Source organism: Eulemur rufifrons, chromosome 3 (assembly GCF_041146395.1).
Source record: "Eulemur rufifrons isolate Redbay chromosome 3, OSU_ERuf_1, whole genome shotgun sequence".
Classification (NCBI taxonomy): Eukaryota; Metazoa; Chordata; class Mammalia; order Primates; family Lemuridae; genus Eulemur; species Eulemur rufifrons.
This window is the reverse complement of record NC_090985.1, coordinates 33,450,187-33,475,434: the sequence shown is the minus strand read 5'-3', so window position 1 is coordinate 33,475,434 and position 25,248 is coordinate 33,450,187. Positions and strand designations below refer to the sequence as shown.

The following is a 25,248-nucleotide window of genomic DNA, read 5'->3' as shown; positions in this document are numbered from 1 at the left end:
AGGCTGAAAGGTTTAGGCACAGAGCCACCAGAACCCACCATGGAGATATAGCCTTTTAAAAAGCAACATGACACATAAGACAAAAGGCAACAAAAGAGACTGACATGACTCTGAACTCTATACCTGGAATTTTCACTAATATGAGTCAATAAATTTGGCTATTGATTAATCCACTTTGAGATGAGTTTCCATCCATTGGAACTCACAAAGTCCTGACTGATATAGATGATGTTATACATGCCCATATGCTTAGCACCTGAAACATCACCTGGAACAGAAGAATACACACACAAAACCTACATGTGAAGGACTGAACCAAAGAGGGAGAGCTTGTCCACTCAGGACTTCAGAGCCTAGTGAGGAAGAGTGAAAGAAATAGTTTCAACAGAGGTACGTAAAGAGTGCAAAGGAGTCATGATAAGTAAAGTACTGCCTCCACCAGCCAGAAGAGGACAGAGCTGCCACGGAGGTGGTGCTGTTTAATTTGGGCCTTGAGGAAGAGTAGGGGCCATCCAGGTATAGCAGGTAGGTGGGAGAAACATTCAAGACAGAGCAAAGAGTGTGTATGTCTTCTTACAAAACTCTTTGCAAAGAGTACAAAGGCTTACTTGACCTGTCTGCATTTCAGTATTCTTATCTGTAAAATAGAGATAGCACACTTATTAACTGTTCCACCAATAATCTGCTCCGTGCCTATGTGGCAGTTTGGAATTCACAGATGACTTCCCTATAGTGCCCATTTTTAGGGAGCTCATGGCCTGATGGGAGAGACATGGAGGTAAACATGCAACAGCAGTGCAGACAGTGGGTGTGAGAGACAGAAGCCCTGAGAGCCAGAGAACACCAGGAAGGGTGGGCTCCCTGGAGGAGGTGGCTGTCAAGCCATCATAGGTGTTGATAACCCAGAAACTATCTAAACAATAAAATCTGCTTTCTGTGTCATCCCAACACCTGGAAAGGAAACTAAAAACATAACAAAACAAAAAACAACCTTTAATATTTATCTAGTAGCTATACTGGGGAAAAAAAGATACAGAGCATATTGGTCTTTGGGAGTAGAAGAGTGATGGCGAGTGAAATGAATATTCATGATGTTGTGAAAGCAAATAAATAGAGGAGATTATTTTTCCATTTAACCTCAATCTTATGTAATAACAGCTTCACATTTACTGAGCATTCATGTAACATGACACAGTAGGCTAAGTGCTTTACATGAGTTATTTTTGTCATTACAAGACAGAAGATCTCCATGTAGAGATGAAAATGTTAAGTTTGAGAGAGTTTGGTAAACTGCTTTTGAGTTATAGCTAACGAGTGGGGAGATGGGCTTTGAATCTTGGATGATGACAAGCTGATGACAGAACTTCGACCTGATGCAACATCACGTCCAAACACGATTAACCTAATGTCAGCAAGCTAGAGATTACGGGCCATGCTTGTTGAACGCATTCCAGATTTACTCCTCACAGGAAATACCAATACCTTTATATCTTCTGACTTCTCCTTGCCAGGGGCATAGCATTAACTGCCGGAAAATAAGAAAGCATACTAAAAATGTATTGAAATTTCTTTCAGATAAAATATGAGTATCTGTCATAAGTGACGATAACAATGGCCAAGGGTTGGGAACACACATAAACCAGAATTATAAAATATCTATTTTCAAGCAGTCAAAAGTATGAATAAATGCTACATTTTTAATAATAAAAAAAGTGTTCTTTTCTTCTTTGCTTTCTTTCTTTTTCTTCTTCTTATGTAGTATGTCAAACACACAGCTAAATATTAAGAGCAAAATAGTAGACACCTATGTACCCTCTACTCTGCTTTATTAAAGCCTAACATTTTACCAAATGTTTTCAGGATTTTTAAAAAATAAAACACCACAGACCCAGTGCACAGATGACCCCCAAAGGCAGTCATCTCCCCTGCAAAGGTGACACATGGGCTCTGGCAGAGGCCCCGTGTCCTCCCCCCCTCACACAGGTCCATACCAGTTCCTAAGAGCACATTAGTCATCTCTAAGTCATCCTCAGGCCCCGAAAGGAAGGATTCTTTGGGTGTGGCAAAGATTAAAGAATAAAACAAAAAACCTGAACTCACTTGAACGATCCCAAATGTTCTCTTGGAAATGTTCAGACGCCACCAACCCGGACTGAAGCGAAGAATCGTGGGACTCTTCCCTGGCAGGCTGAGATACGATGTGGCTGGAGGAGAAGGTTACCACAGTCTCTGCATTCGGCATCTCTGGCTCCCAGGCATCAGTCAGAGAAAAACAGTCAACATCACCTCCTGGAAAAGCAGAAGGTTCATAATGTGTGTGTGTGTGCGCGCGCGCGTGTGTGTGTGTGTGCGCGCGCGTGTGTGTGTGTGTGTGTGTGTGCACACGCTTGTACACACTCACGTGCATGCATCCCTGGTGTTCAGGGACTGTTCAATGCGTGGTCCCTAATAACCACAACAATAGTAACACCGATACACTATTGGAGGAGGATGGGAGAAAGATGTCTGGCTGAGATGACGTTTCAATTGTCCTTGTCTTTGAAGGTTGAAGAGAAGTATCTACAATGCAGAAATAGAGGCCAGAGGCACCCCCAAGTGATGTTAGGGTTGTATGAATGGATTTAAAGGATGCGTAGTGGGTATATGAGCCTCATTTCTTTATAGCACCAAACTTTAGAGCAGAGTCAACTCCTTCTTCTACTTCTGATTCATTTATTCATTCATTCAATATTTATTGAATGTGACAATGTATCAGAAACTGACCTAGCTGCTGGGATACAATGGTGGATTAGACTGAGGTCCCTGCTTTCCTTTGGTTTACATTCTGGTGGGGGTGGGGCAGGGGAGAAAATATCTTGTAATTAGTGTCATGAAGGAAATTCTTCCTCTATAAAATACATTGGAATGCTAGACAAAACATAGCAAGCATCCATTTACATATATTTTTCATTCAAAGAGACTATTTTATACATACGTAGTTTCAAGAACATGGGCCCATTTTCTTCTATGATGGCTCATACACAAATATATTTTACTGGCCCTAAAATTAACCTGACATTCTCTCCAAAAAACAGTTGAGTTCATCTCAAAAGCATGCATGCAATATCAAGTTTTAAACATGCTAAGATAACTCCTAGTGAAAATTGACGTCTTCAATGTGAGGTAACCAAATAATGATAATTAATCTTTGATTCTTGACTTGAGTCAGGAATGAAAGAGTCCAAAACTCCCCAAGTGAAAGCTTCATTGGAAAGGACGAATTGTTAAAAATGTCTTTCAACCACAGGGAAAGTTAAGCACTGTACCTTTGACTCAACCACTGGTAGTCTCCCATTTGGTCCATCTGGAATAACTATGCCTAGAAATTCTCTTGGTTCTGTCTTTGGTGATCTGTGTGATATGCACTCAAGGTTTAACTTTGTTCCTGTGCCCTTTGGTAAGAATTTGAGCCAGTTTAGAGTTCCCTGACTTGCAGGCAAAGCTACTCGGAAAGAGTAGCCAGAAGTCCTGCCTTGGGATATAGGTGTTTCCTAGGCTGGTGTCTAAAACACTGCACATACCCATCAAAGGTTTTTTAACTCTGTGGCTGAGCTCAAAAGAAAGGGCTAGTCCCAGAAGCCATGGCTAGGAAACCTAGAACTTTAAACATGAACTGTAGCTAGGGCTGCTCTGATGGGTGGAGGGGGGACTTAGAGAAGCCATAGTAACCAGAGGGCTGTGGTTTAAATAGCACTATAGGGAAAGAGAAAAGGCCTTGGTCTCAAGAGAGGAAGAAAGTTGAAACTGAATCCCTGCAGAGATTCAAAATGTTATTTCCCTAATGAAAAGACAGGCTAGGGGGGAAAAAAATCTGCTATTTCCAGGAGAGGGCATGAAAGCTTATCTGTTTTGGCTTAGGCAGTGAGTGGCAGGAAAAGTTCTCCTCTAACATTTTATAAGTAGTTTTAAGTTAAAATGTATACTAATCTGAAAAGTCAATATTTTAAAAAGTCTCAGGCTGGTACTAGCCCTGTGCTGTCTGCCAGAAGCCAATGTAAAAGCTCTGTATAGAAATACATTCTTAGCCCAATCTGCACAGATTTCCTCAGATAAAGCCCAAGGGACATGAGCTCACCTTCCACAGCTGTAAATTACACAGGGAGATGATCTTCCAAGGGTACAGAGAATAAATATGGTGTTTGCGGAAAGGATGGTCCTGCCCTGGGACATGATTGGGTGGCTGTGAGGTTACCGCCTGGCTTTAAGCATTGAGCAGTGAGTATGGTGTTTGGAGAAATTGCTCTAATTTGCTTTACTTTGGGGTAACTATGAAAGGGATCTATAAACTCTAATTTTTTTCCACCCATATTATCCCTTTATTTTTACTTTCTATGTCCCATGTGAGTCTTACCTTCATAACTAAGGGAAATACTCAAATCAACTGGATAAATATTTACCAAACTCATACACTGTAGGACACTTAGCTAGATGGGAGGGATACATGGGAGATTAAGACACAGACAGTTCCTCAAATGAGGTTAAATCCTAGCGGGGGGGTGTGTGTAGGGGTGTGTGTGTGTAGGCGGGTGGGTGTTTGTGCATGCACACGAGCCACCAGCAGGAGGCAGTAAGGAGGACACTGCTCATGGATAGGGAATACATGTAAATAGACATCATGTGTTAAAAAGAGATAAAATGTAGTTTGGTGGAAACTTTGAGGACTTAGGCTTCAAAAAGATTGGAACATGAATCCTAGTAATAGTAATGTAGGCAATTTGCTTCGTTTTTCTAACCCTGAGTTTCTACATCTGTAAAATAGGACAATGGCGTCTACTGTCACAGTGTTGTGATAATTGCATGAGACAAGGAAAAAATGCAGACATCCTGACACATAGTAAAGAAGGAGAGGCCAGGCGTGGTGGCTCACGCCTGTAATCCTAGCACTCTGGGAGGCCGAGGTGGGCGGATCGTTTGAGCTCAGGAGTTCGAGACCAGCCTGAGCAAGAGTGAGACCCCATCTCTACTAAAAATAGAAAGAAATTATATGGACAGCTAAAAATATATATAGAACAAATTAACCGGGCATGGTGGTGCATGCCTGTAGTCCCAGCTACTCCGGAGGCTGAGGCAGGAGGATCCCTTGAGCTCAGGAGTTTGAGGTTGCTGTGAGATAAGGCTGACGCCACGGCACTCACTCTAGCCTGGGCAACAGAGTGAGACTCTGTCTCAAAAAAAAAAAAAAAAAAAAAAAGAAGGAGGGAACTGGGACGTCTATCATGAACAGGGATTATAATAGATATACTCCCCAGTTCTATGACCAAATGGATAGTCAACTCCATGGTGATAGGGGCGGATGCCAGCTGTCATCAAAGGCATGTTTCAAGGTGGAAGGGATTCTTAAGAATTTAACAACCTATAATAAAAGGAGCTTATTACTTGACCTTGGGAAAGGGAATTTTTGACTTTGAATTGGATATATACAAAATTGCTATACCATGAAGGATTCCTTAATCTGTTTCTAGACATTTCTAGACACAGTGTTTATCTCACATGGCTGCTTTATTCCCTTGGCTTCACTGTGCAACAAGGTCCCTTCCTCTAGAAAGTGTCCCAGGGGAGTGAAAGGACTGTGGCCTCTGCCACCCTTTTGCAGAGCTGAATACACATAGCAACAGGGTCTCTGGGAAAGACAAACGACCTGTAGTGGGGAATAGTCACAGCTCCTGAGGGTTTAGAGACAAGGACAAAAGAGCAGAGGAGAAGAAATGAAGGAGTCAAGGTTATTTTTACAGTTTAAGAGAAATTTCAAGAGAAAGAAGCAGGAGAATCTTAGCAGCTCCAGTTGATAAATAGCAAGAGTTCCTCTGCTTTAACTTCTGCAACAGGATGTCTGGAGCATAAAATGATTAAGGAAAGGTACCAGCTAGGAGGAATGACTGAGGCAGCCAACAGGTGACATCCCCAGAGAAGACCTCATGCCAGAGGATGTGGGGAAATGGAGCAAGAGTAGAAGAGTAGGCAAAATCTGCCTGGATACAGGCCAGGCAGATCTATTAATATTTATTCATTCAATGCAGAGTTATTGTATATATCGCACACATTGCATTGTGCGAGGAGCTGGAGGAACTGAGTCAAATTAGATACTGCTGTGCCCTACTCGTGGTCTGGAGGGGGACAGACATGCAAGTGAGCAACTGGAATACAATGAGGTCATTGCCGTGATAAAGGCTGGCAAGAGTTGCCCAGTGGGAGTCTAGGAAGGAGGCTGAGTCTGTCTGAGGGAATCCAGGGAGGCTTTTCAGAGGAGGCAGTACTTAAGTGGGAACCTGAAGGGTGAGTAGGAGTTCTTCCAGAGAGGCAGCAGGAAGAGGAGAGGCCAGGCAGAGGCAAGAGGAGGACGGGGAGGAAGAGGACGAGGAGAGGGGAGCGAGTTCTCTAATATGGCTATACAGGAGTGTGTGTTGGGGAGTCCCAAGAGACGATTGTGGCTGAACTACTGGGAAGAGGCCAAATCATGAAGGGCCTTATGTCACACTCTGGAGCTAAGATTTGTGGGCAATGTGGAGGCATTAAAGAATTTTGAGCATGAATGTCACATGAGAAGCTTTGTGTGCTAAAATTCTCACTCTACAGTGAGAGCTTTGAGAAATTCCTAGTTCTCCATTTCAGGAGCTGAGCAGCTGTGGAACTCCAAGAGATACTTGGGGTGTTTATTAACAGTGGCTCTTAATGGGGGCAGGATTCTCCTTCCAGGGGACATTTGGTAATATCTGGAGACATATTTGGTTGTCACAACTTGGGGTGGAGGGAAGGGTACTGCGGGCATCTAGTGAACAGAGGCCAGGGATGCTACTAAACATCCTATAATGTACAGGAGAGTTGCCACAGTGAAAAATCATCTGGCCCAAAATATCAATAATGGTGAGGTTGAGAAACCTTGTCATTGAGAGAGCAGACCGAACCGTACACAGTGTCTTGATCACTGGACTTCTTTGAACGACTCTGGTAAGTGTTTAAAGTAGGGATCATGTGTCTGCTTTTTCCTTGCTGTGTTTACTCTCGTCAAAACACCTGCTTTCTGCCTTCATAGGACATATCGCAATTTATGATTTTATAATTATTACACAAACACAGACTATAGAATATGTAATTTATATGATTTTTGCTTAATGTCACCTCCCTGACTTGACTAAAATCTCCATGAGGAAAAGGTCACCTCATCTGTCCCAGACACCAGCAATTAGTATCCAGCTCATAGTTAGCACTCAGTAAGTCTCACTGTGTTAATGAGTGGAGAGTTCCAGGGAAGGGTGCGAGGTTAACACATGTGACATTGCTACACGCAAAATCTAAGCTGGGCTTGTTATAACAGGGCTCCAGTAACCATAGAGTCAGTGGGTCACTTTTCACCCCCATGGAGGCTGGGGCCCACCTAACACTGAGAGTTCAGGTGAGGGGTGTGGCCTCCTTGCCCAGGCTGGTGGTCCCACTCAGCCTGGAGACTGAGCCACTGAGCTGGTGCTTTTGGACCGGGGCATTGCAACAGCCCTGCAGGTTTCCTCACATCGTCCTTCCCTTAACTTTCGGCCACTTGACAAAGCAGTCTGTGGTAGCATTCCTGCTGGTTGCCAGGGAGAAAGGAAGGAGCAGAACGTGAAACATACAGATCCCCCAGGAACGACCAGGCTGCAGAGGAGGTTCTGGACCATGTGCATTGCAGCACTGTGCACAAGAGCCACGATGTGGAAACAACTCAAGCGTCCATCTACAGATGAATGAGATAAAGAAAATGAGCTATATACGTACAATGGAATGTTACTCAGTCTTAAAAGAAGGAAGGAAATAATGTCCTTTGCAACCACATGGATAAACGGGGAGGACAGTGTGCTAAGTGAAACAAACCAGTCACAGAAGAATATATACTACATGCTTCCACTTCTATGAGGTCTCTAAAATAGACAAACTTATAGAAGCATAGAAAAAAATACTAGTTGCCAGGATCTGGGGTGCTGAGGGTAGGAAAAATTAGGAGCTGCTGTCCAATGGATATAGTTTCAGTTATGCTGGAAGGATGTGTTCTAGAGATCTGCCATGCAACATAGTGTCCATAGTTAACAATATGGTACTTATTAAGCTCTCGTGATAAATATACTGAACAGCACACATACATACACAAAGGGACACAAAGAACCTTTGGGAGGTGTTAGATATGTCTATTACCTTGATTGTGGTGATGCTATCATGCATGAGTGTTTGCATACGTCCAAACACATCAAATTGTATACATGAAATATGTGCAGTTCTTTGTATATCAGTTATGCCTCAGTAGAGCTGTTAAACGAAAAAGGAGGCTAAATGATCAAATTAATGTGGAAGTGACAAAGAGCAGGGAACCTTCATGGCTAATTATGCATTCATGAGTGGCTCTCAGCTACGATCCAGGGAGATGTGGACTAGACTGCAACAACATTTAGAAGATCCCTGTGCTATTTCCCAAGGCTGCCCGGTTGAACTTACAGCTTTGCCACTGGGAGTTGGATGAAATAAAAAATATATCCTGTGTGGAATACTGGAAATTTTACACAGAATTTTTGAAAGAAAGGATAGCATTCAACAGGGAAGCCACAAAAAAAGTGGTTTACAAAAATGATCAAGGAGTTTTTTCATTTCTGAAAAGACCTAATTTGCCTCCAACTCACATTTTTCCTAACTGACATTAAATTTTTTCTCCAACCTTAATACTAAATGAAAGAATTATGATGCAGAAAACATTTTAGCAAATAGCTTTCATTGTGTTCGATTTGAATATATTAATTTCATTCTGTTTTGCCTGATTTTTTAAATTCAAGGTAGTTGACTTCTATTGGGAAGACTCTGTATCTTCCAAGCACCTCTTCCATATCTTTGCATGTAAAATGTGCATTATTTGTTACAGAGAGAAGCACAAAGCCACATACAGATGTTGCCACCAAAGATATTTATGGACAAGGCATTAGTTCTAGAGAAAACTGAGGACCTCAAGCTCAGGTGACTTGCCTGGGGTCATCTTGCCTTTTCCAGGGCTGCAGAAACAGAACCAGAAAGTCCTGTTCAGTCCTCCCTGTGTGAATGCTCATTCCCTTCCAGTATGACTCACAGGCTCTGGGAACACATCCTGAATTGCAGTATTGGGGTCTGGGGAGCTGCAAAATGCCATGGCTAAAGCATGAATTGCAACTAATGAGGAAAGGTGTCAACACAGCTGGGGAAGGGGTGAACCGAGGACAAACAAAACAGGCAAAAATCCTCTCTTGCCTAAAAATGAAGCAAGAGAAAATCAGGGGAAGTAAAGTTTGATTGCATCCATTGCATAGAGAGAAAACAGCAAAACAATTTAATTTTGATTTCTTCTGGAGTCTTCTAACTAGGCATTTCCAGAGAAAAATAAATTGCTGGTAAAAGTCATGGGGCCTTGCTTGAGTAAATCCGGAAAACAAGAAGTCTGGGGAACATTTGATTACCATTGACAGTAGAGATGAGAGATGTTCAAAGTCCTCTGTGCATCCAGGTTGGCTAGTTACTGATTTTGGAGGGGGCTGGTTTGATTTGTTATATTTAGAAAGTATTTGGAAACCATGAGAATTTTAATAAGATACCTAATGTGCATGCAGCATTGCTGTGGCCCAATTGCTATAAAATTGGACGTATTTTGAAGAGGCAGCTATGGAAAAATTAGATATTAATTTCCAAAAACTGTGAAATACTGCCTTTAGAACAGTGATTCCCAAACTTTAGTCATCCAAGCATCATTTTCTTGATTTTTGCCATATCTTGGAAACTGCTTGCTCTTAGCCATTTAGTATTGTCCTCAAATTGTCTCATTTTAGATTGTTACTTTACAGGTAATTTTGTATTAATCACTTAAATGTCCTAAACAGAAAGTGAATGTAAAAATAAGTACAATGAAAATGTAACTTTATTCAATTTGGATGAAATACTAGTGTAGCAGAAAGCTCTGATACTGTTTTTTTGTTAAAAAGAGCTTTGTTAAAAGAAAAAGTAGCAAGTATTAGAGAGTCTGAAAGCCCCCGAAGCCTTAAACTTAGCTTATGTTCTTGGTTTTATCAGGATTGTAAGGGGATTGGAAAGGGAGCCACACCTTCTCTCTCACTGTGTGATTCCCTGTTCATTTCTGCTGTGTCCTAGAGGCATTTCCTTGTCCATCCCTCACTTTGGTAAACATTGCTTTAGAACTGGGAATAGACTTGCCGAGTTGCTCCACAAAACCAGTCTGGAATCAATGGATGGACACGTGAAAGAGCACATGCTAGGTAGGCCTAAGTAAGCCATTTCTGCAAGCAGCATTAACCACTGAGAGGACAAGGCAGCCTCAGAGAGTAGGGATGGAGAGATGTTGGTCACAGGGTATAAAGTCTCAGTCAGAAAGAATGAAAAAGTTCTGGAGGTCTATTGTATAGCATGGTAACTGTAGTTAATGACCATAGATTGTATACTCAAAAATTGCTAAGAGAGTAGTTCTTAGATGTTCTCACCACAAAAAAAATGGTAAATGTGTGAGGTGATGGATATGACAATTAGCTCGATTTAACCATTTCACAATGTATACGCATATCAAAACATCACATTTTCCACTTTAGCAACAATACTTTAATTAAAATTGTTTAAAAAAAATAATGAGAGTCCAGACTAGGCAAATCCACAGAGACAGAAAATAGATTAATGGTTGTCAGGAGCTGGTGGAAAATAAGGAATGACTGCTAATAAGTATGGGATTTCTCTCCAGAGTGATGAAAATGTTCTGGAATTAGAAAGTAAACTACCTTGTGACTGTACTAAAAATCACTGAATTGTACACATTAAAATGGTAAATTTTATGGAACGTGAACTATATCTCAATTGAAAAGTAATGGGAGCTCCTTATTATTATTGTCAGTATTTGTGCCAATCTGTCAGGGAGAGTAAGAGAGATGTCCTCTCCTTTGCCTTCTGAGTGAGGCTTCCATGCATAACGCACTTACCAGAGACTTCTTTAAGGCTACAGAATAATTGAATTGACTTCTTTATCAAGCTATATGCCATTAGCCATTTCTGTATATTCTTTTCTTGCATAACACCACACTCTTCTGGTTCCTTGAATGAGAAATTTTCCTCCAAAGAGCCTTGTCCCCATGTGACCAAGTGATTAAGAATGCACACTCAGAGTCTGAGCTTTCAATCCTGGCTGTGCTGCTTGCTCTAGGTGTGTGGCCTCGTGTAAAGCATTTAATGCACCTTAGCTTCCACCTCTGGAAAATGGGTTTGGAGAGAAGTGATGACATGACATGTGGATTTGTTGAAAGTGAGCTGGCCCCTGGCACTCTCTGCTGTTAAGGGTTGAGACTACTGGGGTTTCTGTTCAACCTCCTGAATTTCTTTCTTGACTCTCCTTTCTGCTCATTCCCTTGTTTTCCATAAGTACACTCCTTTATTCCAAAGAACTCTATTGCTTCTCAGGTTGGCTTCCAAATCGACACCTCTAGATCCTTCCTTACTCCTGAACTCCTTTCTCACATTTCCTAACCTCTATTGGTCATCTATTTCCTGTAGGTACCTCATATTCAACCCATGTGAAATAGAATTCATTGTCTCTTTCTCTGACCCCAATCTGTTCTTCTTCACCTTTTTAGAGCTAATTTACCTTAAGCAGGATAGCAGCCTCTGTGTTGATATGGTACTTTTTATGAATTATTGCATTTTATCCTGACAACAATTCTATATGCAATTATTTTTCTTCTTTTAGATATGAAAAACTGGAGGATCAGAGAGGTTAATTAACTTGCAAAAGAACACTCAGGTATCAAAAGGTGGTTCCAGGACTTAAATGAAGGTTCATCCAGCTCAAAAGCTCATTCTCCTCCCCACTCTGCCGTAGTATCTTCCAGCCCTTGGTGAATGGTAGAATTTTTCAGGCAGTCTTCCAAATTAAACAAGTCTATTTTCTTTGATTCCCCTTACTTTCTCACTACTCCATTCAATCTATCACCAATATGTCGATTCTACCTTGAAAAATATTCTTTAAATTTTTCCCTCCCTTTATTTCCAGAGCCACTTCCTTAGGGTGCTTGTTGGTTTTAATTGCCTCTAAGTTCCCATGAACTACTCTTCATCCAATCCTCACATCATGCCACTGCAAGGGTAATTTGGAAAATCAATATCGGATTCTGTTATTGCCCTGCTTTAGATAAGCATTTTTGATTGTTTAGATCATTAGATAAAACCCAAACTCCTCGACATGGCACAGAAGGCTCTTCAAATGTCTCCCGTCTATCCTTCCAGTTCTGTCCCCTGTGTTCCTGTCTCTTTCTCCTTTCCTTATCCTGCTGATACATGCTTGTTATTGTGGGGAACTAAAATACACTCAATTTAATTAATCATATAAGGAATTGTTTCCTCATTTAACAAGCACTTATTGTAGTTTTGAAACTAATCTAGTATTACACATTACCGAAAAAAAAAATGTGGTATCTGTGCCGTTTTCCCAGGAAGCAGGTTGAGAAAAATAGCAGGCATATAATTAGTATACACTTAAATTATAAGATTATTGCATTATGTGACCCCTTTAACTTGCACTTTGGGGCTGGGCTATGAGATACATGCTGGATTTCTCCTTGGAAAGGAGAAAAAAACCTTTCCTGGTAGTAGAGAAAGTCTGGACTTTCAAATGAGACAGACCTAGGTTGAATTGCAACTCTGCTGTTTATAAACTAAATGAACTTGGGCAACTTACTTAACCCTGAACCTCAGTTTCATCATAATTACAATAAATATAATAATATGATATACTTCCCAGGAGTTTTGTGGATATTTAAATAAGGTAATGTGTGTAAACAAGGTAACATTTTTAAAAACAGAATGTAAAGTGTTCAACATATAATAAGCACCCTTGAGCTCTCTTTCTCTCACAGCCCACATGGGCAAATCCTGTTGGCTTTACTTTTGAAAGAAATCCAGAATCCTATCACTCCCCACCACCATCCTGCTATCACCTTAGTTCGAGTCACCATTAATCTCCCACCTGAATTACTCCAACAGCCTCTAAGCCAGTTTCTTGCTTCTGTTCCTAGTACCTGACATCTCATCTGAACCCAGCAGCCAGAGTTATCTTCTCCAAATGTGAATTGAATCATATTTTCCTCGGCTCCAAATCCTCCAATGATTTCTCCTCTTGCTCTGTGCAGAAAGCAAAACCTTTGAAATGGCCCCACAGCTGTCCTTGTCCTTCCCCACTTGCACCCTCCCCAACACCCACATCTCTGAGCTTCTTCCTTTGTGGCCCCCTTGCTCTCTCAGCCTCATACAGGCTCCTAGTCCAGAACCTTTGCTCTAGCATTTCCTCTGCCTGTACTGTTCCTCCCCCAGATGTCTGCACAGCTCTTTTGTTCCTGCTTTTAAGTCAATGCTTAAAAGTCCTCCAGGAAGCCTTCCCCAATCACCTTATTGAAACTTACAATCCCCATCACTTCCCTTTATTGTTCTTCATCCCACTCGCCACTTTTTAACATGCCATATAATTTATCCATTGTCTATCTCCCCCTAGAAAACTGCAAGTTTCAAGAGAACAAGTTGTTTTGCCTGTTTTATTCACCACTATGTCCACTGCAAAGAATGGTGCCTGGCACAGAGCTCATCCTCAAAAAATCTTCCAAATGAATGAATGAATGAATTCCAGTACAGTGAGCAACATTAGCAAAGCCATAGCTGTGTGGAACAGCACAGTCCTTTCAAAAAACTGAGAGCAGATCAGTGTGATCAGAGTGAAATGCACATAAGGAAAAGGAAGAAGATGGAGTCGAAGACAAGACCAGCAACATGGGCAGTCAACAAGTGCCATACACAGGGATCCATGCTCAGAAGGGTCTCATGTTTGGTTTAACACTCTGCTGTCGACACGTGAAATTCTTAAACATTTTTGAATGTGGGGTCTTGTAATTTATTTTGCACTGGACATGTAAGTTATGCGGCCAGTTCTGGTTGAAGAATTAAGAAATATTCAAAGGACTTTGTGTGCTTTGTTAAGGAGTGACAAGGCCACATTTATGTCTTAGAAAGCCGACCTCCCTCCAGTTAGGAAGATGGGCTGGGGAAGCTGGGAATATCACTCTAGGTCATCTCTGCCTAGCAATCCTACTCATCCTTTAAGACTCACTCAGATGTTGCCTCCCCCTGAAGACTTTCCAGCCTCCTCCAGGCAGAGTTAACACTGCCTCCCCTGAGGAACCCACTGGCACTCTCTTCACATATCGCTCATAAATCTCTTACAGAGCTTCAGGCATTATACTCAAATTATTTGCAAATATTATTTATCTACCTGTTTTAAACCAGGGCTTCTCAAGGTTAGGGTCATGTCTTGTTCAGCTTTGAAGAACATGTGATTAGCACAGTGGCTGGCACGTAGCATGTACTCAGTGAGTTTGACGAGTGAATGAATAAATGAAAGAATGACTATTAAATGAGTATATATTAATAATATGTCAAAGTAAGTAGATCTGTTAATACAAACCTACTTTTATTTTAGGCCTGCTGTTGATGAAATGACAGGTGCTCAAATTTTCCCCATTGATGATAGAAGGAGGAGAAAGAGGAAGAGGAGGTGGCAGAAGCTCACTCAATCTTCTCACTTGCCTCCACCTCCTTCCCAGCAGACATCAAAGAGTCTTCTACAGGATATGCCTTTATTTTTTCACCTCCCACTCTTCACCCTATTCCTGGTTATCTTCTGCCACCTTCACTCCACCATCAATAATCTCCAGGTCAATGAATCCAGTGAACAAACACTCTCAGTGCCCATCCTACTTACCTTGTTAGTGTGATTTGCCACTGAGCTGCTATTGTTCCTGGACTGTCATTACACAACACTCTTGGTTTTCCACTCACCTCTCCAGATGCTTCCTTCCTATCTCTTCTGCAAGCTATTCTGCCGTATTCACCCATTCAATGTTTGAGTTCACAGAGTTCCATTCTAGGCTCTCTCTTCTGCCAACTCTATGCCTTCTTCCTAATCCATCCCATCCACTCCAAGGCTTCAGTGACCACCTAGACTGAGATGACTCCCAGATGAATAACTTTAACTCAGATTCCTCCTCTGAGCTCCAGATTACAAATATCCACACCACCTTGACATTGCCCCTTGGATGTCCCAAAGGAGCTTAAACTCGACATGCTCCAAACCACACATGCAGTGGTCTTCCCTCACCCAGCAAACCTGCTCACTAGGTTCCTCAGACTCTAGCCTTTTTTGTCTCCTCAATCCAGAATGTTTTTGCCTTCCCTCTTTGCCCAGAAAACCCCCCTCTCCTTGTCTAGCTCTCAGCTCCATTGCCACTTCCATGGAGAAGCCTTCCTTGAGTTTCCAAAGGGGTCAAATTCCTCATTATATACACTTTTTCATGGCACTTACCACAATTATTATATCATGCTTGTGCAATTATTTGACCAAAGGCTGAAGCCCACCCCCAGTAAACATTAAGACCCAAGAAGATAGGAGTTACATTGCTTGCATTCACCTTTGTATCCCCAGACCTAGCACATGCCTGGGAAATGGTAGGTGCCCGGTAAATATCTATCATTTCCATTGCAGTAATACAAATAATTATAACTACAACTTATTGAGCACCAGGCATTTAACTATGCCTGACAGTCATTTTCCTATTTTAATCTTTAAAATATGTTTTGAGTTCCCATCAATGTGTTTATATACATATATGTATATACATATTTATCTATATTTATATTAATATGTATTATATATCTAACATATACATATTATATATTTCAACAGTTTTTAATATATATTATGCATATAAAAAATATATATATATCTCTTGTTTTAAAAATGAAGACTTAGCGAAGTTAAATACTATCCAAGTGTGCCAAGACTGGGAATTAAACCCTGACCCCAGCACACTCTCTCTAATGCAGATCTTCTAAATCTGACTCCAGAATCCTCTCTCCAGCTATATCCTGTACAGAAAACATACATTGGAGGTGTGCAAATATTTTTCTGGTATAATCAAATTAATAACTTAAACATTTAAATTAGGGTAATTTGCATGACGTGGACACATATGCACTTTGATCACACAAGTAGTGTGGGAAGAACTTTAGGTGAATTTTAAAAATATGGCCCATCTCTGTATCAAAATAGCTGTCATCTCTGGATTTAACATTGGTCCAGAACCGCATGGTTGCCACTACCCATTTGGAAATGACGTCTCACTATGGAAAGGAAGGCTCAAACTCACCATTTCCATTGCAGTGGTCTGTATCCACACTCCTGACCCCTTCCAACCAGACATCCTCACTTGGGGAAGAGTCAACATCACCAAAGAAACTCCCATGCAGCCAGGATTGAGAGGCACTGAGGTTGAAGAGAGAAGGAAGAGAATGGCGGATTCTCTTTTTCTTTCTAAATATCCTGGAGAGAAGTGAAAGCACAGTGAACAATGAATAGCAGTCACCTCGGGTTCAAAACAGAATCTAGCAAAAGTGACTTGGTGCACAGAGTACATCTCTACAATCCAAGTCCATTGACTCCATTAATTCTACAGACATTTCTCAAAATTCTCCTGTGTGCAAGGTCCATGGATCAATGTTAAGAATACTGAGATTTGTAAAAGACAAAACTTTTGTGTGCAAAAGTTCACAATCTACTATGGGAAAAAGACAAGAATAATGCTGACACAGTTAATGCTTTCATAGAGCTTATTCTGTGCCAGGCATTCTTCTTAGTGCTTTATATGGATTAATTCACATTATTCTATCAAAATAGCTCTATAAGATAGATACTATTATTCCTTCATTATTCAGATCAGGAAACAGGCACTGAGAGGTTAAGTTACTTGGCTGAGGTCATGCAGCTAGTAAGTGATATATCTAGGCTGCAAACCCAGAGGAAGAATGGGACTCTAGAGTCTTGATTTGGCTCCTTTCAATTTCTTTTTTGTTTTCTAATATCAAAAAATCTTTAGATGGGACCCATTTTTCTTTAGTTAATAATGTAAGAAAGACTGCATTGATGTGGTTAAATTTCTAAGACACTCAGTTCTTTAGAGATGGACCGAATGGCTGGTATCATCACTTACCAAAGTGTCTTGAACTTGATGGAGCTTATGTTAAGAAATAAAGTTTATATTTTATTTTTATCTTTTAATTCCATTTTTCTACAAACTTTTTGAAGTCCCCTAGTATAAGTCTGGGCATTACCAATGTGGTAAATTGAATTATTGTTCAGGAAATATGCATCAACAGGGATAGAGAGTATTTTCCTGACCCTTACTTCAGCTTGTCCATGTGACTTGAACTGACCAGTGAGAAGTTAGCAGATTGATACACACAGACTTGACATGTACTTGCTGTTGGGGCATGTCTTCTCACATTTATGTGAGTACAGTGGCAAGAACATTCTTCATGTTTGCTGGTCCCAAGAAAAAGACTTATGTGGGACATATTTGATTCCAACATTTAACCAAGGTCAGCCTAGTCCAGACTAGATCAACCTACCCCAACTGACTTCCAAACATGTGTGTGTTCATTGCTATATGTCACTGAAAGTTTGCAGTTATTATATTAATAGTTGACTGACTGATACAGTCAGCATGCGGGTGATTTTCAAGCAAAAGAAAATGAATATGATTGCCCAAATTCACTGATCTAAAATGAACACATTCATCTCCTTTCCTCCAAGCATATGCCTCCCCTATTTCTGATCTTATTAAATGGTCCTGCTAGACATCCAGTTGACAAAGCCAGAGTCCCAAGTTTCATTCAAGTGTCCTCCCTTTGCTGACCTCCCACATTCAAACAATGACCGAGTCCTATCTCTTTACCGTCCCTTTCATCCATTTCCCCAACTCTTTTATCCTTGCTACTGACTTTCTTTCAATCCATGGACGGAAGCCTTCAGTTTTCCCATTCTATTCACCCTCTGCTCACAAATACACACTTCCAACAATCCGTCTTCTACACTGCAATTACTGTTATCTTTATAAGACTAAATCTGATAATTTATCAGTGGATCCTCTTTATCTACAAAATAATGCCCAAACTCCTTAGCCTGAAATTTAACCCCCTCCATCCAGCCCCTGCCTCTGATCTCAGTCTTATTTCTCACAGAGCACGCCTTCCCACCCTAAGTTGCATCCCTACCAAACTGATTGCCATTCCCCACGTTGTATCAGAGTCTCTCAGAACCCCATGCCTGTGCTCTCTCTCCCGAATGCCTCTTTCCTACTTTTATTTTAACTAACATCCTACATTTTTCAAGATTCAAATCAGTCATCATCATTTGTAGGAAGCTTATTTTTACCTATTCCTCGAGTAAAACAGGCCTCCCTTCCTTCCCCTACCCCAACCATGGCACCTATGCAGATTTCTATCCTAGCACCCTAATCCTTGCATTAATTTTGATTGTTTTCTTATTTCTATCCCTTCCCCTTATTTCCCTTTGTATTTCTATGTAATATCCTCTACTCACCTGACTAAATTCTCCTTGTACATAACCCGGGTCTGGGAAGGGTTCAGAGTTACATTGCCATCTTTGTCGCAGAGGAAACTGTCTTCTGTCCAAATGTAGTAGCCGTTGGTGAGCAGTCTGGGACTTCGGCGACAGGTATAGTGAGAGCCTGTCAGGGGATCTATGGAGCAGCATTCAAAGGAACTGTCACCATCCAGGAAATCACAGGCAAAACTAAAGAAGGAAAAAGGAAAGTCCTTTAAACCTCCACCCAGTACATACAGTCACACGAAAACCACATGTCTCCCTACTGTGAAGGAAAACAACCTCTTTGCATTCATGACTATTAATTACTTCTGCCACCATTAAGAATGTCTCTCTTAACCTTCTGGGCTTCATCTTCCCACCTGTGAAAGCACTGAACTAGAGGATCTGTAGTGCTTCTTTCTGTGTTAAACTTTGATGAAAACACTATGGTTAATTAGTTTCACCATATGATGAACCCACACTCTTGACATTAGTCTATTTTCTTGGATGGAAAAATTGCAAAGCAGCCTTTCTGAGATGTTAGAAGCTCATAATCCCCTCCACCCTTTTACTCTGAATAGCCCTCCAGTTTCTATCTCTTCATTCTTGTCACTGTAATAGAGAAATTATAACTATGCTGCCACCAGAAACATATAAGGTATAGGGGGAACAACATGTAGTCAAAGAGATCTTTTTGGCCTTTGCAAATTTCCTTCTAGGTTTGCTGTACAAATGGTCTCCTTCTCTGATTTGATATCCAGGAAAGTCTCATAATTCCTTGAGTAGATCTGTATGTGTCTTAGATTTAAAAAGCAAACACACTGAGCTGGGTGTTGTGGCATGTGCATGCAGTCCCATTTACTCAGGAGGCTGAGGCAGGAGAGCTTCTTGAGCCCAGGAAGTTTGAGGCTGCAGTGTCCTATGATCATGGCTATGAATAGCCACTGCACTGTAGCCCGGGGCAACATAGCAAGATCCCATCTCTAAAAAAATCACATGCCCCTATAATTGAAAGGCAACCAAAATTATTATGAAGATATTTCAGAAATTTAAAATTTCTTGAGATGAGGTTTGGTCAAAGCCTGGTGGCAATAGTAATAGAGCCATATTGGAGAAAAGAATATGTTATTTCCTCAGGCAAAACTACTTGCTTTTCCCTCTCTTCTCCTACAAAAATTATTTTTCTTTGCCCTATACCCTAACTATCACTGTGATTTGTTTGTATGTCTGCCTCAATAATTATTTTATACATTTCTGGAGGGCAGGGCTGTGAGCGTAATACATGTTCAATATATAAATAAATTCAATAGTAGTTGCTGCATGAAATCATATGACAGGCTATGAAAATCTGGTCTTTAAAAAAATAGTGTGTGAACATATTTAAATTCTTAGGGTGGTTTTTTGTCAATCAATACCACTGGTACTGTAATATCTCTCATATACTCTTTACCTTGATATTTTCAAAGAAATTCTACATACATTTATCCTATGCAATTATATAAATCAGGAGCATATGTTTCCAGAGAATCATAGATTCTAAGAATCAGAGGAATTTTAATGGTCATGTCTCCACACCCAATTGTGCTTACCCCATCTGCTGTATTTCTGACAAACACTGTCCCATCTCTGCTTGTACACCTTCAGTGATAAGGACCACACACATACTAAGCCACCCTACCCTTCACTGTGTATGGACTATGGTGTAGTGGAAAATACATGGAATTTAGAGTCATTTCACCCTAAGCCTATAATTTCAACTCTGTCACTGATTAAGTGAGTTAACTTAATCCAGTCATTTAGACTCTCTGGTTGTATTTTTATCTGCAAAATGAGAAAATACAATCATCTCCCTTTATGGTGTTGTCTTGACAATTAAACAAGAAAATGAATAGAATGTGCTCAGCACATAGTATGTGCTTAATAAATGTTTACTTCCTTCCATCTCTTCTTTCCCTTCCTTTTCTGACACTTCCATCTTGCATTTGAGAGTTATTCAGCTATTTGAGGAGACATTTCACAACCTCTCTGGGTCTTCTCTTACCAATACTGAAAGTCTTCCAGTTCATCTAACTCACCCTTGTATGACACAATGTGGTTTTGATCCCTTCACTATTATAGTGTGACTACTCTTCTCTGAGGATTTTCCAGTTTTTAAACCACCCTTTAATGTGTCATGGCAAGTATAGAGCCCAAGCTTTTAGGTGTGTGTCTGTCAAGAGGAGATTGGGACTATCACCTCCTTCATTATAGAATCCATGTCTTTAGGGATGATGCTTAAATCACGTCAGCTTGATTCTTTTCTCTTTTTCCCCCGAGTCACCAACATGTTGTTACACTACTGAACTGATTGCCAATTTTTAGTCTTTTACCCATATATTTAGTCATACTTTCCCTCTTCTGGACTTTCAAACCAATTTTATCTTAGAAAGTCAATATATAATAAAGACTTGGCACCTAGATAGAGCTAGGTTTATACCCTGGGTTTCAATTCTGGTTCTACCTCTTGCTAAATATTTATTCTCTCCAAGGCTTAGTTTCTTATAAATGGGAATCAGTACAATAAGTATTATCCAAAACCAACCTCATAGGGTTGATGTAAATAATAAATGTCATAATTTCATGGAAGGTTATTAATGCCTATGCCTTTCATAGCCTACGTGCTATAAGCTAACTCTGTTGGCTACAATTTGAATGAGCCCATAGGATTGCATTCTTAGAATTTTGAGGAATTTTATTTATATTATATAACATTTTTAATATCTTTACATGATGTCATCCAAAAATGTTATCACTGGAAGCTATGTTTTCTTTCCTTTTTTTTTTTTTTTTTTGAGACAGAGTCTCACTCTCTTGCCTAGGCTAGAGTGCCGTGGCATCAGCCTACCTCACAGCAACCTCAGATTCCTGGGCTCAAGCAATCCTCCTGCCTCAGCCTCCCAAGTAGCTGGGACTACAGGCATGTGCCACCATGCCTGGCTAATTTCTTCTCTATATATTTTTAGCTGTCCATATAATTTCTTTCTATTTTTAGTAGAGATGGGGTCTCACTCTTGCTCAGGCTGGTCTTGAACTCCTGACCTCGAGTGATCCACCCGCCTCTGCCTCCCAGAGTGCTAGGATTACAGGCATGAGCCACCGCGCCTGGCCTGTTTTCTTAATCTAAGTCATTGATGAAAATATTGAGTAGTACAAGTAGACATCTGAGATTTGGGCAACACCAGAAGAGACTACTTTCCAGACATGCACTGACCTACTTTATCGGCACATTTTGGTTATTGTTACCCTATTAACAGATAAGAAAATGGAAACTCCAGTAGGATGTTAATTGCTCAAGATCTCAAGACTTATGGGTGGGAGATGCAAGGTGAGAATCCAAATCTTCTGTCTTCTACCCTAGTACTTTTTCCCTCTGCATCATTTTGTGTCCCCAAAAAGTAATGGGGCAACTATAATGTGCTGGATGCTTAGGAGGGTACAGAGTTCTGCACTTGTATTTCTATCTGCACTCCAGTCTCTGAGGTTTCAACATCCAACAATTATCACCTGCAGCCTCCCTAACCCCCAGCAGTATTCCTTTTTAATGTCCCTAACTTTGTTCCTCCTCTCTTAGTCATAAACAAAATGAAGACACTTTTCCAACACTTGGCTTATAGTTAAAAAGAGATTCCTCTCAACAATCTCAAACTCTTAGAGTGAATAACAAAATTATCTCTAGATATTGACTCTTGCTTCATTCTACTACAATAATCCTAGTAGCTGATTCTTTTGAGTAGGTCCTTCCCAATTGGTTTCAGAAGTCCAACCCCACCCACAGCCCAGCCACTTGTTCAACTGCCCAAAAACAAAGCCCTTTATTATCTTGTGAGGCTACTAACTAGGCCTTGAAAAAGTCTACATCTCATGCCTGCTATGATAGACTGGTTGGTGAAGGGACAAATATCATTAGGACCTTTTAAAAATTTTTATATAATTATTTACACATTGATAGGTTGCAAAATGTCTCTCATCCTTCTATATATCTCCCTCCTGCACTACTGAATTTCTGATATTTTTTTCATTTAAAAGTCTACGTGCAATTAATATATGCACACAAGTTAGTGTTAAAATACTATTTTAAATGAGTTTTATTTATTGAGCACTTACCATGGGTCTGGGCCCACACTTTGTACTTTACCCTTCACAAATCTCTCTAAAAGCTAAGTATCATTATTATCCTCAATGTAGCAAGAAACAAATGAGGTGCAGAAGGGCAAATTACTTGGATATTTTATACAGCTAGTAAGTGGCAGAGATAGGATATGAACCCCAGTCTATCCTACTCTAAAACATGTGCTTTTTCCACATGTTCTATTTGTTCATCTTTAGCTGATTCATTTGGTAATATTAGGAGCCCTAGAATTTACAAGAAAGAACCTAGTCTTAAATTCAATGCATGATCCTTTTATATTACAGGAACATTTCCTAAAATACCAGGGGAAGCACCAACTGATGTCAGCATAAGGAATAAAGGAGAGTCAGAAAAAAAGAAAGGAAAAGAAAAGAGACTCCATTGCAGTACTTGAACAAAATGTCTTGAATCTACATGTCTTAGTGGAGCATAAAATTTGGTCAACTTGTGCATTAGTATAGAATCCTCTTGCTCTTGTAAAATGAGACAGAAAGCACATTTAAGAGAACCTCAATTTGAGAAAACGTAACCATCTATCAGTATTCAATGGTGTGTCACTCACCAGAAAAACAATTCACACCTGCCCACACTCTCTCTCTCTCTCTCTCTCTCTCTCTCACACACACACACACACACAAAATCCATTGTTACATCAGGCAGATTTTCATTCTGTGTATGCATAGAACTAAAAATATATAACCGTACCAAAACTGGATGATAGCTAAAATACTATTTTTAAACAAGGAATACAACAAAATGAGATATACAGGGAAAGAATTTGATTGCTTTTTGAGAAAAGCCCCATGGCATACCTTGGGAAAGTGTATGTGGCAGATAACTCTCCGGTGTATTCTCTCTCCAGCCCAGAAGAACCTACATGAACACATGAGAGGGAAGTAGAAATTTAGCACACTTCACCAGCATGCATGACTGCGAACAGTGGAGCATGTAAGAGGGTGGGAAGAGCGGGTGCCCCAGCTTCTGCAGAAAGACTCCAACTAGAGCAGCTGCCCACTGCATCAGTCTAATACAACTTGTCACGTGGGCTCCATGGGAAGCAAGAAATAATCTAGGAGCTTCTATTTCCTGTCCCTTCTCACACATAACGCTCCTTTAGAAGTTCCTTAGTGCAGAATGAGACAATAATAAATCATTAGCATCAAACTGAGCTCATGAAAAGAAGAAAGAAAACACCTTGTGTTGAGCTGGAGAAAACCCAAATCAATTATCCAATGTGTTGGTTATTGTAGCTTACTCAGTAATCTAAGGAATTCAATCATCATCCCAGATTCTCCCTCATTAGTGCATTTTAAGACACTTCTACTGTAAAATAACGAGCAAAAGACATTAGTGGGGGAAAATAAGGTTTGGTTTTGTTTTATATATGACTTTCCAATGTATGAAGCCTGTGAGTAAGTATTCTTAATTATAAAAAAAAATCATCCATCCATTCATTCCATTTTAACCAAAGGCATGGCAACAGACTTCACTTGGGGAAAGTTACAGTTGAATAATATTCTAAACTTTAAAGCAGAATTTTATAATGTACAGTGATGCTATCAATACTTCTAATAGACAGGCTCTGTGAAACTTGATTCCATTACTGACAATATCTAGGACAAAGAAAGGAATGTAGACTTTCAGATTCAGCGGGTTGATTTGTAAGGAGAAAATTGTGGGTGTGTGAGGGAGAGTTAGAAATGGGGTTTGGGAAGAAAATAACAAGAGGAAGGAAGAAACTTGAAACCACTACCGTTTTAACAACGCCCTTATTTTCTGCAAGTAGCTATCAAAATCATTCAGCATTTTTTATAGACAAACAGTTTTGCATCTTAATAGTAGCTGATAAACAATCTCCTTTCACATTTATGCACAGGCGTCTAAAAAAAACCGGTAATTTTTTTTTCTACTAAAAGGAAAAATACCACATTTCTCTCAAGGAAAGAAATGAAGTCAAAATCATTGCCAAAGTGAACACTGGCATTTAAGAAGCACAAGCTACTGACAGATGGTTAATGGTCTGAGTATCAGCAAAATCAAAGCAAGGAAATTGCTAAAAGGAGTCTAATCGTTCAAAAGATAATTGCGTATAGCAGTTCTTCTACATTTACTTGCTACTGGTGTTGACATCAGTTGAGATATTCGGTACATCTTGGGAAGGCCGCTTGTTCAAACTTCACAGAGTCTCTGCAAAAGATGATAAAAAAAGGTGGACTATATATTAAAAATAGAAAAATTATGCCAAAACAGATGGCATCTACTAATTGCACTAGTCAGATTTGTCTACTGAAATAATACAGAGATAAAGAATTGAAGGCAGGAGACTAGACTGAAGACACAACTTCACTAAGGTTGCGTCTGCCTCCATGACTTTGTATTACATTTTCCATGGTCTCATTCAGTGTATCTAAATAATCTTTTTCTGAAAATAAGAACAACACTTTATTTGGAAAAGCTAGACTTACAAAGGTTGATCTGTAATCCAAATAAAATAATGAAAGTGAGTCATTTGATTAAGAAATATGAAAAATGACTGGTTTTAGAGCTCCCCAAGCTTTTTTGTATTTTAATCAGTCAATGCAAT

General features: G+C 40.1%; 1 protein-coding gene across 1 annotated transcript in view; it reads right to left on the bottom strand.

Annotated features, from left to right (window-relative positions):
* Positions 1 to 24,815, bottom strand: part of TMEM71 (transmembrane protein 71) — a 50,187-nt gene extending 25,372 nt beyond the window's left edge. The window contains exons 1-5 of the mRNA XM_069465596.1: positions 24,776 to 24,815; positions 23,477 to 23,537; positions 18,491 to 18,703; positions 16,260 to 16,432; positions 2,101 to 2,286 (exon numbers count right to left, since the gene is read on the bottom strand). Of these exons, the coding sequence (XP_069321697.1) occupies positions 2,101 to 2,286; positions 16,260 to 16,432; positions 18,491 to 18,703; positions 23,477 to 23,537; positions 24,776 to 24,815 (673 nt within the window). The remainder of the gene's footprint in view (positions 1 to 2,100; positions 2,287 to 16,259; positions 16,433 to 18,490; positions 18,704 to 23,476; positions 23,538 to 24,775) is intronic.
* Positions 24,816 to 25,248: the final 433 nt, after the last annotated feature.